General features: G+C 36.3%; 1 protein-coding gene across 2 annotated transcripts in view; it reads left to right on the top strand.

The window, feature by feature from the left end:
- Window positions 1-13,732, top strand: part of nfatc3a (nuclear factor of activated T cells 3a) — an 82,725-nt gene extending 68,993 nt beyond the window's left edge. For both annotated transcript variants that reach the window (XM_055205203.2, XM_055205208.2), the window contains exon 10: window positions 11,411-13,732. In XM_055205203.2, the coding sequence (XP_055061178.2) occupies window positions 11,411-11,490 (80 nt within the window). In that variant the 3' untranslated portion in view covers window positions 11,491-13,732. The remainder of the gene's footprint in view (window positions 1-11,410) is intronic.
- The last annotated feature ends 1,969 nt before the right edge of the window (window positions 13,733-15,701 follow it).

Below are 15,701 nucleotides of genomic sequence, written 5' to 3'. Positions count from 1 at the left end.
TATTTCTTGCTGACGGTATGTTTATATGAGAAGTACAGAGAACAGACCACATTGGTTTCCTTATAAAAATCTCAGCAATCTGCTGCATAATCAGTATTATATTGATTTTGATGCCTGGCACTGCACCATAGTAGATTCATGTTATTGTTAAATTATAGAATTAAGTTCAGCAGCATAGATTCCAGCAATGTTGTCATGTTTGTAAGATACAGATCCTGGATCAGAGTTTGATCATGGGGAGTCACTTCTGGTTTCTCTTTTACTGCAGTTACGTATTCAAATGTGCAGTGAGAAGGAGTTAATGAACAGCTTGAGTTTCTCAAATTAGACGTGTGTGTGTGTGTGTGTGTGTGTGTGTGTGTGTGTGTGTGTGTGTGTGTGTGTGTGTGTGTGTGTGTGTGTGTGTGTGTGTGTGTGTGTGTGTGTAGTGAAGTGAAGTGTGAGTCCAGAAGGATCCAGTATTTGTTTGAGAAATTAATACTGCCTCCACTGAATGTAGTCATGTGTAAAATACACACAAAACCACACTCTTGGGTGGCCACATGCTACTTTAGGACTTGTAGGGACTATTTCACTAATACATTCAAAACTTGGAAACATTGACAGAGGTCACGATGTACACAAGAATAGACATGTTCAGCTACAGGGTGTTTTCTCAGCTTTGGGCAGTGTTATGGTCGAGGGTGTTTTTTACATTTCAAAAGCCTTTTATGTATAGATTTTAACAATCTGATGCATTTCATTAGTTATTGTGAAATATTACATTTAAAAACAAATTATTAACCTTAATTGTTACATAATAATTTTTCATACAACCAATAAGCTCCCCAGAATAAAGGTTTTTGTAAAAAATTATATTAAATCAACATATATTTTTTTGTTACTTTAAAGTTGAGTGTGTAATTTTTAGCAGCATCTAGTGGTGAGGTTGTGAATTGCAACCAACGCCTCAGTTCACTGCTCACCCCTCGCTTTTAAAACGCATAGAGAAGCTACTGTATCCACCACCGGACAAACATGTCATCTTCGGAGACAACTTAGTAAAAAAGCTTGTCCGTTAAGGGCTTCTGTAGAAACATGGCGGCCCAAAATGGCGACTTTCATGTAAGGGTGTATGTAGATAAAAACGTCTCATTCTAAAGTAATAAACACACAACGGTTCATTATGAAAGGTCTTTATACACCCATGATAAAATAGTTTTATATATTATTTTGCATTTCTTTCAAAAGATCCTTCTAAAAATCACACACTGCACCTTTAAGTTAACAAATTAAAGGAATAGTCAATTTTCTTAAAAGAAAAATCCAGATAATTTACTCACCACCATGTCATCCAAAATGTTGATGTCTTTTTTTTTTCAGTCGAGAAGAAATTATGTTTTTTGAGGAAAACATTGCAGGATTTTTCTCATTTTAATAGACTGTAATAGAGCCCAACACTTAATACTTAACTCAACACTTAACAGTTTTTTTCAACTGAGTTTCAAAGGACTATAAACGATCCCAAACGAGGCATAAGGGTCTTATATAGCGAAACGATTGTCATTTTTGACAAGAAAAATAAAAAAAATGCACTTTTAAACCACAACTTCTCGTCTAGGTCCGGTCCAGCACAACCTAACGTAAATGCGTAGTGACGTAGAGAGGTCACGTGTTACATATATAAAACACACATTTGCGGACCATTTTAAACAATAAACTGACACAAAGACATTAATTAGTATCATTCCACATACAACAACGTCGGAACGGTCCTCTTTCAACACACTTGTAAACACTGGGGCGGAGTTTCGCGTTTGTCCTCTGTGACGTCATGACGTATTGCGTGAGGTCAAACTGACGCTTTCAGGACCGGATCTAGACGAGAAGTTGTGGTTTAAAAGTGCATCTTTTTTATTTTTCTTGTCAAAAATTACAATCGTTTTGCTAGATAAGACCCTTATGCCTCGTTTGGGATCGTTTATAGTCCTTTGAACCTCCGTTGAAAAAAACGTGTTGAGTTAAGTGTTGGTGTCTATTAAAGTCCATTAAAATGAGAAAAATCCTGCAATGTTTTCCTCAAAAAACATAATTTCTTCTGGACTGAACAAAGAAAGACATCAACATTTTGGATGACATGGTGGTGAGTAAATTATCTGGATTTTTCTTTTAAGAAAATTGACTATTCCTCTAAGTTAAACAATTTCAAAAAAAAATTAAGTCAACAAGTCAAAACTTAAATTAGTAGGTTATATTGACTTGCAAAACCAAGTTGTATCAACTTGCATTTTTTTACAGTATACTTCAAAAAGTGTACTTCAAATATCAATCGTGTGAGGACAAATTATGTCAGAATATTTCTGTTCTTTTTTATTTATGAAACTGTACCAAGCTGGAATTAGTTTTGCAAGCTTGCATAAAGTGTGGAAATATTTTGTATGTATTTAAATGTAATAGCATTAGCAAAAATTATATAAAATATTTTATAATAATAAATTAAAATAGAAATTTCTCCTGTACTGTACTGCTTGTCCATTGTTAGTGGACAAATGTAAATAGACTAGTGCATGTGAGAAAGTGGTTTTAGCTAGTTTATGTTCTCAAGTACACAAGACTAAAGGTGCCTAGGGTTAAAGATACACCCACACACAGAGCGGTGCATAACTGAGCTCTTACAGCCTTCATCCTGCACACATTAATGCAGTATTAAACCCATGCATGCATCCTCATGCGTTCAGCGATTGGATGGATTTGAGCCTGTTTAAAAGTGAAGTTCCAGCAGGGACTGTAGCGCACGCACTATAAATAGGGTCTGTGTCACTTTCTGACTGAAGCTCTTCAGCTTTGTGAGTTTTTAAGGAGGTCAGAAATGAACTACAAATAGAACAGAACACAGCTCCAGTATTTCACATGAACGTACAGTACAGCTGTCAGTGACCAGTACGCATCACCACATGCTGCGATGGTATTTTATCATCATAATAAAAATCCTAGTGGTCATTAGTAGTTATTACATTTAAATATAAACTCCTATGTGTGAAGTGTCTTACTTTTTCTCTTCATGAGAGAATCATGAATCACTCTTCATCACGGTTAACTGTCTCTGCAGCTGGCAGAAAGTTTCACTACCTATACATTTAAATATAAGTCAATGTATCAGTCAGACTGCAGTTCTTAATCACACTTTTCCGGCACTTTTATAGCCCCAGATACTTCAGTTCCATTTGATGAATCACTTTTCAGCAGAATTCAGTGGTTCTCAGGCTGTCCGTTGCACTGCATGCTGGGAGTTTTATTTGAGCGTAGATGTGTGTAGTAGTAGATATTTACAGATCGTCTGGGCTTTCTTTTCAGTAGCAGTTATGATGCAGGTTAAACTGGTTTTAATGGTGCTGACTAGCAGGCAGCAGGTGGTAGGTGGAGAACCCACCTGATATTCCTGTCCTTTTGTTTTTATTTAAGGTCAGCATGGAGCGGTGCGCTGATTAAAGCTTGTTTATTCGGAGAGATTATGTACCGGGCTGTCATATAGTGTAGTGGAGCGCCATGAAACCTCATGGATCTGTTTCAGGGTTTTTAAGATTGAACCGTATGGTGTTGTATATTTGTGTATGTGTGAACAGATGGCACAGGTGATGTCAAAGACTCTCTTTGCAGGAGGTGTTGAGGAGGGGCTACAGACAGACTGACAGATGGATGACAAATACAACAGGGAACCGGCACAAACATACAGAAAGGTCAAAGCAGGAGTAGACAAGCAAAGGATTTAAGGAGTGTGAAGAATAAAGATATAGAGTTGTCTAATTGTTAGATGTAGACTAGTTATTTGTCTAGTGAGTAGCGTGTGTGTGTTAAATGAGTGTGCCATATTTTCCCTGATGAGTTTTGGATCGGTTCCCTTGTGCCGAGCAGAAGGAGCAGTGTGTCGGGAGTCTTAAGTCTCCAATGTCCTCTCTTCTTGTATCATCTCCAATCTTCGTGTTTCCTCTTTTTATCTCAATTTGACTCGGCTGCTTTCATCTCTCTTTTCTTCTCTCGTGTCCTCACTTGTCATTCTGATCGTCACTCTTCTCCTTGTCGTCATGTCAGTTGCTTTAATGAATGTTGTCTCAGAGGTCTGTGTTTAAGATCAGGCCTACCGTGTGTACACAGACGTGCGCTTGTGCTCCTTTGTTCTCCATGTCTGTGTGCAGCTGCCACGCCGGCGTGAGTGCACTGATCTGGGTTAATAATAGGCAAAGCCTGCTGTCTTTGAGTCCCGTATCTCATCTTGCTGTACACACACAAACACCGTTGCTCGGTCGTAGAGCTTTTTATCTTGGCTTGAATCATTTTCCCACAGGGAATGATAGAGTCTTGTGTTTGGATGTGTGGACCTTGCCAGGGAAACGATCCGATTTGTCGGTGACGTGATAATCAGACTTTTCTGCGCCAATCCAATACGTCTGTTTCTGTGTGGTTTCGACGTTCCTTTTGTGGGTCCGTCATGCAACTTCCAGATCTGTAGTCTTTAGCCAGTGCTAAACAACTGTGTCAATTAAATAACACAACCGCTCTCATCCCTGGGGGATAAAAGAGCACGGAAGGAAGAAAACAAAGAGCTCTGGGTCCAATGAACAATCAACAGACTCAACTGAAACTCGTGGAAACCTGGTTTTGTGTCATCTTTCCATACAATTAGAGACTGTGGAACATTTTGAGTTTTGAGGTCTTGGCGGAGACAGGCAGTGGCGCTGTGGTCTGTCCAGTTTGCATTGCTGTGGTGTTTGGCTGTAGATATGTGGCGTAGTGCAAAGATCTCTGGGAACTGATGTGACAGGACCGTACTCTCTTACCAGGAAACTCTAACTCACAGTTATTCATTCTCTGTCTTTTTTTCCATGTTGTGTGTTTTTGTGTAAGGAAAAAAGTATTATTTTTCTTTAACTCTTTTTTTGTACTTTTCCACAGTTATACACTTCTCCTTCTGGTTTCTTTTGTAATTCGGTATTACTGTTAATATAATAGGCATAAATAGCTTGTTTTACTATTTTTTAATCACTTAAGTGATTGCAGAAGACGTAATGTAAATATTATGTAATGGATATGTTTGTTTTACATCCCAAAATTAGAATTTTGCAATAATTTTTTTTTTTTGTAAAAGCATATTCAGCCTCCCCTTACTGATTTTCTTCGTTATTTCTTTGTTTAGTAAATAGTGTTGTGCCGGATCACAGTTGATCCAGGGTTCGGCTTAGTTTCCCCATGGTGCCTTGCACGCAAATTTATTCACGCTGCAAGTCTAGCATGGAAACTATGCACCAATTTTGCCCCTGGGCCTGAAATAGGGAACCAATCACAGAACGGGGAGGAAGCAGCATGATGATGATGACGTCTATGTGACACACCGAAGCAGTTTTGTTTATCCAACATGGCAGCAGACGCGAAGTTACTTTTCAATGCAGCCTTAAACGCAAGTTTATTTATTAAAAAAAAACGATTGGCTATGAGCTACGTAGAGACGCATTTGATAGACATTCGTAGCGCCCAATAAACGGCTCTGGGCATTCGCCTCAAATACGAGAAAATGAGAATAGGGTTCCCAGACCACGTCTCATTCTCTATGAGACTGGTCTGGTGTTAGCCAGGCTAGGTTCGGCTTGCATCCGATTCGCGGATAAATCCGCAAATTTAAATAGGGAAAATGTATAATTTACACGTGTTTCAAAAGCTTGCAAATGTTAACACTCAAGTGATTTTAAACAATTTAACTGCAAAAAGGCACAAAAGTGAGCACTTTGCTGCCATAACATGGCTGCAGGAGGGGCAATGATATTACGCAGCACCTGAAATAGTATAGACCCCTTGTTAACTTTCAATAGCCCGAAAATAGTCTGTTGGGAGTTACCAAGGGGACTTTTTCGGGCGCTGCGTGGTGTCGTTGCGCCTCCTGCTGCCATGTTACGGCAGCAAAGTCCTTGATTATTACACCACAATGAGAGTTTAGTTCCTAGCCATATCTGCCTAGAAAATCACAACTTTTAATTTTCCGTCGATCTTAGTACACGATGTAACTACAGAAGAAGCTTTTCACAGGAAAAATATTGAAACCATTTGGGGGTTTTTTGAGTGAGCGCAATGCTAAATGGTCTAATCAGATTCAATGGATTATGCTAAGCTATGCTAAAAGTGGTACCGCCAGACCCGGAGATCAGCTGAATGAATTCCAAAACTGAAAAAAAACCAAATGTTTAACTCTATGGGAGCTGGAAAATTAGTATATTTTCAAAAAAGTGGAGTGTCTCTTTAATCAGTGTTATTAATGTTAATCAAACAACCCAAGACAGAAAGAAAATCCCTTCTGTAGCTCTAAAAAATAATATTTATATTATACTATAAAGTCTTATTCATTTAATGAACCAATGCTAATTTTTGACCTTACTTAATGTGCAACTTTGTTCTTTTTTTATAAATGTTTATAATTACTTTATTTGTTCTTCTTAGATTTGTTCTTCTTAGATTTTAACCACCCCTTTTTTTGCTGATCCGAAAAATGCTCGATCCGTGCCTCAAAACCCGTAATGTTTTGTGATCCGTCACACCCCTATTAGTAAACATGAACAAAAACACGTCAGGCCTGAGTTTGAAGATGTCGATTTAACAGGTTAAGTTTTATATTCAAATGAGTGCCCCTAATATGCAAATAAAAAGTTAAGTTGGTGAGGTTAGCGCAGTAAACCCTATATCTTAATGATTCAGACACAAAACAATAAGAACCTCCTTAGTGTTTTATGACGACTGAATTACCGTAAAGTTTTGCAAAAAAATCCCATCGCCCCAGGGCTATGTTGTGTTGGCTATTAAAGCCAGTGACTAAACATGTTAAAAAGGTAACTTATACCTAAGGTTAAAGATTAGGGGATGAATCACTGACTGACTCTTTTTAAAGGGGAATCCACATATATGATTCACAGACTAACTAACTGCTCCCTTGTGCTCACTTTGCCCCTTTTTTGAAGTTATTTGAAACGAGTATATTGTTGTTTGTCTGCATAGCGTTGCTGGGTTTGTAGAGGCTAAGCACTGCTAATAACATCAATAAAAAATAAATCAAGAGAGCACTTGTCATTGCTTTTATCATTAAAGATAAGAAGAGTATAAGAGTCCTGAACTAGATTTGACATATTGCGCTTTGTTGTTCAGAAGTAACCGATAAGTTCATATTAAACTGAATGTGAATGTTGGGGTTTTTGTGTGCGTGTGTGTGATGGAAACAAATGTTCTGTATATATCGTCTGATGAGGTCAGTCTTGCCTTGCTATAAAATTTTCCATCATAACACAATTCACCCGCTGCTTGTGTCATATTATCAGGATCTCACCTACAATGGAATAAAGTTTTATACTTAATGTTGGGGACACAACCCTAATGTTTGTGTGCCTTATTTTTTCTTATTAATAAAAATGTTAAGCTTTTTACCTTTACGTGTTAATCCAACAGTTATAAAGCGGTAAAAAATATGATTCCCGACCACCCTAATGAAGCAGTGAGGACTGACGGTAATCTCTTAGTCATTGTTGACGACGGTTGTCCGACCCTTTCTGTCTCAGTTAACGGTCAGTCGGCCTGCGGGTAGTCCAGTGATTCACAAACTCGGGGCAGCACCGTAAAACAATATCATTGACTCTCAACTTTCAGGCTCAATCTCTGTGTATTATATGTAAATTAGGGATGCCCCCTTCACTCATCCAGAGAGGATCCCCTGTTTAAAGACTCTGCTCTGGGTCTCTCAGGCATTATACGAAAGAGATCGAGATGAATCATGCTTTCTTACATGTGGGGTAGGACGACGCTGAAACCTCTGAAGTCTCTTACTGCTATATTGCGATATATTGCACAGCAACTTCCCGTATTCAAGTGAGTCAGATGAATCGCTAATATCGACAAAGTGATAGTCTCAGTTTGGACACCCGCTCTCTGAATATACTCTGTATTGTTTAGATTTGTCCTATATCGTTTATAATAAGCTTCTGTGATGTGAACTGTGCTGAGGTGACTGACTCACTGTTAATCCGATCCAAATGACGACTGGAAGAGGGCATGCATTTTACAGCTATGTATGTTTCTGTTTCAACGAACGTGAAAATTACAGTAGGCTACGTTTAATGTCATGTGAAATTGTCAAAAGTAAAACAGTAAAAACTTTCAATCCAAGAGGAGAAAGGACATCATTTTGGAAAAAAGCCCCCTTAAAAAATGAACAGAGTGGCAGACAGCATACTGTATTAGACTTGACGTGATGAAAAATATCACAGGCACGCAGATACTTTTTAAATACCTGTCTGTGTTTATATTGACGTGCTATGCATTTGAACTGTGCTATAAATATAAAATGTTTGTGTTCGCGGGGTTGTTTTTATGTTAGTCCAATGTTTTGTTTGCACCCATATTATTTAGCTTTACCATTGTTTTAATATATATGTATGTATGTATGTATGTATATATATATAAAATAATAAAATATATAAAAATAAAAATAATAAAAAATAATATATATGTATATATATATGGGCAAAGATTAATATATATATATATATATATATATATATATATATATATATATATATATAATAATAAAATATATAAAAATAATAAAAAAAATAATATATATGTATATATAAAATAATAAAATATATAAAAATAATAAAAAATTATATATATATATATATATATATATATATATATATATATATATATATATATATATATATATATATATATATATATATATATATATATATATATATATAATGTATATATATATATATATATATGTATATATATTTTATATATTCTATATGATATATAAATGTAAAAAAAATTATATAAATAATAGGTTCTGAAATGAATATATATATATATATGTATGTGTGTGGTTAAATATACATAATACTTAAACACAGTACACACGCATATATTATGCAAAAAAATCACTTTTATTTTGTAAGCGATTAATCGCGATTAATCTTTGTCCAGCACTAGTACGTATATATATATTTTTAATAACATTTTAGTTTACTTGAGCTTCAATTATGCTTATGCAAAGACTGCACTTCCACTTCACTTTTGTCCCATCTGTGTTTGATTTAATCTACACATAAATTACCCATGAAGAGTGTTTCTCCATCCTTTACTTTCGTTTGTTTTAGTTTTACTTTTACATTGATCTGTAAAGGAAAAGTAGAAGTGAACCAAAATATAACGTCCCATGATCTCCAACAAGTTTTATACTCCTATCTCCAGATCTCCTATTGCTCTACACACACTTAGGTTGTTTGTGCGAGTGGCACATTGTGTAAATTGAATAATGTGTGCAGGAGGTGCTGCGAAGTTTTGCAACGCAGGTTCGCGCCGAGTTGTGCGTGTGTAAATAGTTTAGCGTACGTTGATGAAGTGCGATGGGTCGGGCGGTTCATTGAGTGGGTTTTAAAGCAGAAGTCACAATCAGCACAGTGCAGGTCTGTATGTGTGAAGTGTCTTCATGCAAGAGGAAGAGCCGCCTACGCCAACAGGATGATCTGTCACAGCGGCTGGGCATTTGAAACATACATACACGCACTCAAACATCCAGCTTTTGCACACAAATAATAACATCAACCACAACACAATGTACCAAAACAAGTCTAAACTACGAACACATGAAGACAAACAATACCACATGAAGCTCGGGCACGTACACAAACTGCAAACAAAGAAAACCTAACAAACATGCTTATAAATATTACACACTGATTGCAAAACAGCAAAAGATATCATCTATAAAGAAACACAAATAGCCGCAATCTTTCTATAAATATGAAACGTGTAGGAAGGTCTTAACCGAAATGATACTGGCGCAAAATCGTGTCACAATTTGATTTTTTTTTTTTTCGTGTGTAATACCCGTCAAGCGTTCGGTTATGTTATGTTTACAGTCTTAGTTACTCTAAACAGTTTAAATAAATGGAGGTACTCAAGACTTTGATTTAAAGAGTCTAACAGTATAGTTCTTTATAAGGTATTGTGCCCCTTTTAGCACCCCTGCCATCATTCTCATGTAAACACGGATTTTTTAATTTACCTTTAATGCTATTTTTAGTATCGTTCAGCTTCCTGCCTTTTAAAGTTTTGTAAGCAAATGATTATGATATTATATCTGGCTATTGAAGCAAGGTTTTTTTTTAAACTCCGCTTTAATCCTGTGTTGAATGGGAACAGACCAGCTGCTTTGTTCTCTTTGACTGAACTCACCTGCTTTTAGTTCGACTGGAAAATGTGAAGCTCGTCCATCCCAGTCGGGCTCCTCATTGGCTCAGTTTGAGAGTTCGTCTGTATGAGGAATGCAGGGATTATTAACTCACTTGCACAGGCAGGTACACATTTTACATGAAGATACCCGAGGCCCCAGGTTTTCCTTTTTTTTTTTTATCCAACCAGCTCTTCAGCTTTTTCCTTACTCTTACATGTCTTATTTATCATCACCTTTCATAGATGTTTTTTTTTTAATGACATGCTTTAAAATCTGATGATTGAATGTAGCGGTGTGTCAAAACCTGCCATGTGTTTAGCATTTTTACTGTGAGGAATTATCTCTATTTTACCAGTTTTAGGCCCGGCTGCTTTGTGAAGCGTGATTTGTTTTTAATTGAATTGATTTGATCATATCAGTACGTTACGATTAAGCTGTTGTCCTATAATATCATCATTACCCAGCTTTGAGGATTTTCATTTCATTAATTAGGGTCCTGCTGGGGAGTCCTGTTAAAATAATGTTTGCTGAGTGTTTAACATCAGTTTCCGGCCTGCTAAAGTAATTACAACACTCGCTCCAGTGCGTTCTGGAACATACGTTTTTACAATAGATCAATTTTATACTAAGCTTTATAGTGCTTAAAAACCCAAGCCAACAAGGCTTAAGGAAATGTAGTCGAAGACCATTAAACATAATAGACCTGCCTGCACCAAACTAAGCCTAGTTTTGTGCAAAAAAACCTTTTTTAAAGCCTTGCGTTGTACTCTGTAAGACTGCCTTTGTCAGATTTGGCATTGTCACGTTCCCAAAACACTAACTCAAGTACGGTACGCTTGTCCCAGATGACATCCTGCTGCACTCCTGTAGCCACAGTAAATCTCTCTCTTTCCATTGGCTGTGTCACATACCAAAGTCTTGAGTTTATTTATTTTTGTCTTTTCTTTCTTCCCACCACTATCTGTGTTTTATTTTCATCAGCTCTTGAGGATAATGTCGATGGTAACGCAGCTCAACACTGCCCTTCAATGGTTACATACAGAATAGGAAATTGCAAAGTGCACTTTAATGACAAATAAAAACTTATGCATGCCTACACTGTTGCCACTGTTGTGAATGCTAAAATATTTTTTAATCTCAGACTGTTTCATGTTTGTGTTTCAGTGAATGAGATCATAGGCAGAGACATGTCTCAGACCCCCGGAGCTCATGGAGGCGCCCCGGCTGCACACAGTCAGTCCTAGCCAAAATCAGACTTGGAGGACCCGAGCGACAGGCTTACACCCCGACCTCCTGCCTAACGTCCAGAAATCAATAGTGTGGATCCAGAAGCAAACAGAAACCTGCTTCATACAGCTGGAGAAGATGACAACAAAGTTGGGCTGTATATGCATGCACACATAATAACAAAACCGTGCATATTTTCGCACGCGGTTATGTAAGACTTGGATTGAAATTGTCAGGCTCACAAGGTTCTCCTGGAAATAAAAACAATAATTCAGGGCTCTCTGACAGCATAATGTATTATTTGTGGCTTGCGGATTAACCCTTGCGTTGGCTAGCTATGCAGTGCCCTCATCCCTGAACAGAATATGCAATTCTGCAGTCACTTTTGTTCGAGATGCCCAGCGCAATGTCGCCTGTCAGTGCACATTCTCCCAGTGCTGCCCCCTAGTGGACGGACCACTGAGTCTGTAGTAATATGCAACATTCCACGTGTCTAGTGACCTTTCTGAACTGTAGATAATCTGTTTAATGATTGACCCGTTTCCTCTTCAGGTTGAACAAAAATGCCTTATGTGCTAGCTAGTGATTGTGATTAATAAAGCTTTCCGCTGAGAACTTACATTAGATATCTGTTTTCGACGAGGACACTGTCGAATTCAGTTTTGTGTATTTTATACTTAGAAGTAGCAGACCTTGTGTTCTTGAGTGCTGTGAATTGTGTTTGTCAAATATTTCACAGTGCTGTGCTTTCCAGTTAAAGGAATTGTTCTCAGAGTCTAAAGACAAAATAGATGTACAGATGCATGGGTAGATGAACTCGGAGATGACTGAAAACTGATACGGGCTGTACGTGCATTGAACTAAATGATACGTTGACTATGCTGAGACTCGCTATGTGCCTTCGATTAGACAAACAGTTATGCATGAACATATGCATTGGACAACTTAACATTGAAAGGTGAAAGTCTTGAAAATAACTTTTTTTTGCATTCTGACAATCAGCGAGTAGACTTTAGGTATCTTCCAATATTGATGTCTGTTCCTCGAATCAAAATCCAAACCCATCAAATCTTCTTAGACTTGCAGTGGGTCGTTTTGTTCATTATCTGGGAGATTTTGTTCACAAAAACCCAGTTTAGTGCAAAGTGGTCCTGACACGCGAATAGACGCTGCAAAAACAAATGCTGTTTTTTTATTTGTATTTTGCAAATCGATGAATTTTTACTCCTTGCCTTGAATTTTTGGATTTAAAATTTGTGTGAATATTTTTCTAATTCTTAAAAACAGGCGCAGTCAAAACATTTTTTTCAAGACTTGCAGCTGTTACAATGACTGTTATGTCAAGTTTGATGCTATGCACTATAAACCTGCCTTTTGCCTTTAAGAAAAAAGTACAAAAAAAGACAACCTTGATGCCTCTAGACTAGATGCTGTAGAGATGCTTATTCATAGATTAGTATTTTAGTGTTGTGTGAGTCTGTTTATGCACAGAGCAAGCATCTTAATGTTTTGTGCGTATGCGCTTATGTCAATGAATTGTAGATATTTGTTTTTGTATCTTTCAAAAACCTCTGAATCTGAATGGTAAACAAGCACATTGATATATGCAAGGATAGACAAAATGGTGGTGTGACTTTTCAAACATACAAATAGCAGGTTTGTTTGTTACTCTTGATCTATACAGTATGTAAGTATATATACAAATATATATATTTTGTTGTATGTAAACCCTTACATATAATGACAGGTGTTTTCAATGCCACTTTTTTGACTATTTAATTTAAACTATCGGATATACAATAGGAGAAGCCTTAACTTGTGCTCGAATACAATTTTAGAGAATGTGTGTCGTCCGACTTGTGGGTTTGATTTAGGAGTAGCTCAAACTAAATAAAATAAATAAATAAATACGTTAAGGCAGAGCCGGTGGGTACGCACCTATTTTTGTTCTCTTCTAGAAACCAAAGATCGAACAATCTGTTCCCATTTTACATACGTATGACGACAGACACCAGAACTCTATTTTTGATACTTTGAAATGGATGTCATTCCTAAAGTTTGAGTATGTTGATGGTTTGTAAAATAGAAGTACAGGTTCAAATGATGTTTACGGAGCCTTGTATTATTGTTTCATGTACATTTTGTATTTAACATTTTGTAATTTTTAAGACTGCAGTGCTTTGAAATGATTCAAAGGGAACAGCGTGCGGCGTAGGCTCTTCTGAGGTAGTGTATCAAATAAACTGAATAAATGCCCAACTGTCTCTCGCCTTTCATTGTGTTTTGGATTATGATGAAACAAATGCCCACTATTCCTGAATGATCTACACAACAACAGCCATGACCGTTTACTCCTAACAGCACGCATGGAAAGTAGGCTTTCAAATACACATAAAGAACATTTATTTTACATGAGGCTTTTTTATGAATGCAGAAGAGCTATTTTAAAAATACAATAGTTAATCGTGGTATACAAAAGCACTTTGCTTTACATCAGGGTATTGATCAACTGTCAGGGTTTGGTTTGTGATAATGGCTGGCTGACTGTACATTATCTCTGCATAACAGATATAATATACTGCTGCTATAGACGGGGGGCATTAACTAGTGCCAGGGTAAACTGGTCTTCTAAGGTTTCTATTTTGTAAGCTGCTTAATGTTGTTCTGCCTCATTGGAGAGAGTAAGGTAGAGAATTCTAGGAAATATGGAGGCAATTTCTCAGACAGGGATTAGACTAGTCCTAGACTAAATGTAAGTGCTGTCCAAACTGAAAACAACTTGCACTGACATATCTTAAAATACATCAGTGCCGTTTGTTTTGCCTCAAAATGTCTTTAGTAAGGCATGTCTGTTAAAACTAGTTATATTTCCTAATTAAACTAAGGCTAGGTCCTGGCTTAACCCTTTAACTGCCACACCAAGAAAAAGGCATTTCATTTTTTCATTTCTTATCTCCTTATGTCGCTAGTTAACACACTCAATGTATTTTTTTCCAACACATTCCATCATTTTTTTAAATATCGGCCTCTACCAAATGGTTGATATGTCACTTAAAGGAATTCATACTATGGAAATCAGAAAATATGAACTTTAATACTATTTTTTAAACATAATCAAAATAAAATTGTATATTAAATCTAATTTATTTATGGAAGTATAACATTAAAATATTTCATGTTTTAATTTCAACACAGGAAATGAAATGTTTTCTTGTTTTTTTACAATAAAAAATAACTAAAAGTAACAAAAATAAACACATTATATTCTTTCTGCACAAGAAGGCAAAAGATAGTAAACAATGGCATTTTAGGCTTTTATGATTCAAGTGTAGTAGTGCAACAGTATTTTTTCTTTCTTTTTAAGATATATTAACGTTTCTTTGTAAACCAGCAATGCTGTGTTAGAGTAAGCCAACATTAGCAACAATCCTTTAAACAATATAGTTAATTTTTGGTTAATTAATCAGTGATTATGATTTCCATACATTAATCATACGAATTCATTATATTTATTTAAAAAAAATATCCAAAAGTGGCAAAAACTTAAATTATCTCAATTATTCAATAGGAAATAACAATAGCTGTGTCATATTTATAGCTGTAAATGATCAGAAATGCATACTTTTCAGCAAATAGTTCATTCAGACTGCAGAAATGGATGATCTGAAAACATTAGCTTAGCTTTTCTACATTTACCATAAGTGGCAAATCAACCGTTTGGTTGAGTATGTTTTTGAAAAATTATTAAAAACCTATGAACATTTTTTCATGGCATTAAGTAACATAATTTCCTACAGTGTAATAAGTTAAAAAATATGCTTTCCTTGCAAAATTTCAATTTCAACAAGAACAGTTCACATGGCATGAGTGATTTCTTTCTCTCTGACATCCAACTAAGAAGATGTGTTTTGACAAGTGCTGTTGATTGACACACTGACATAACATATAGGTCAACCAAATAGTAGAGATGGCTCAAATCAGCTTGAGTTAAGTACTAATCTCAATAAGATATAGGGACTCAAAATGTGCTCAACCATTTGGTCGAGCCAATCCCTGTTTAGGAAACCACCACAAAGTTTTCAAAAGTGAAAAATGTATAATTTGTTTATATGTAATTCAGACTGCATAGACATGCTTTTGCATGTCCAGTACACCTGTAGCAGTTTCATGGACATTTCATTTTAATTCTACTTAATTCTGCATCCACTTTCCTACCAAACACTGTAAG

This window comes from Misgurnus anguillicaudatus, chromosome 21 (assembly GCF_027580225.2).
Source record: "Misgurnus anguillicaudatus chromosome 21, ASM2758022v2, whole genome shotgun sequence".
NCBI classification, from domain to species: domain Eukaryota; kingdom Metazoa; phylum Chordata; class Actinopteri; order Cypriniformes; family Cobitidae; genus Misgurnus; species Misgurnus anguillicaudatus.
The sequence above is the reverse complement of the archived record's forward strand: the minus strand, read 5'-3'. Positions and strand labels throughout refer to the sequence as shown.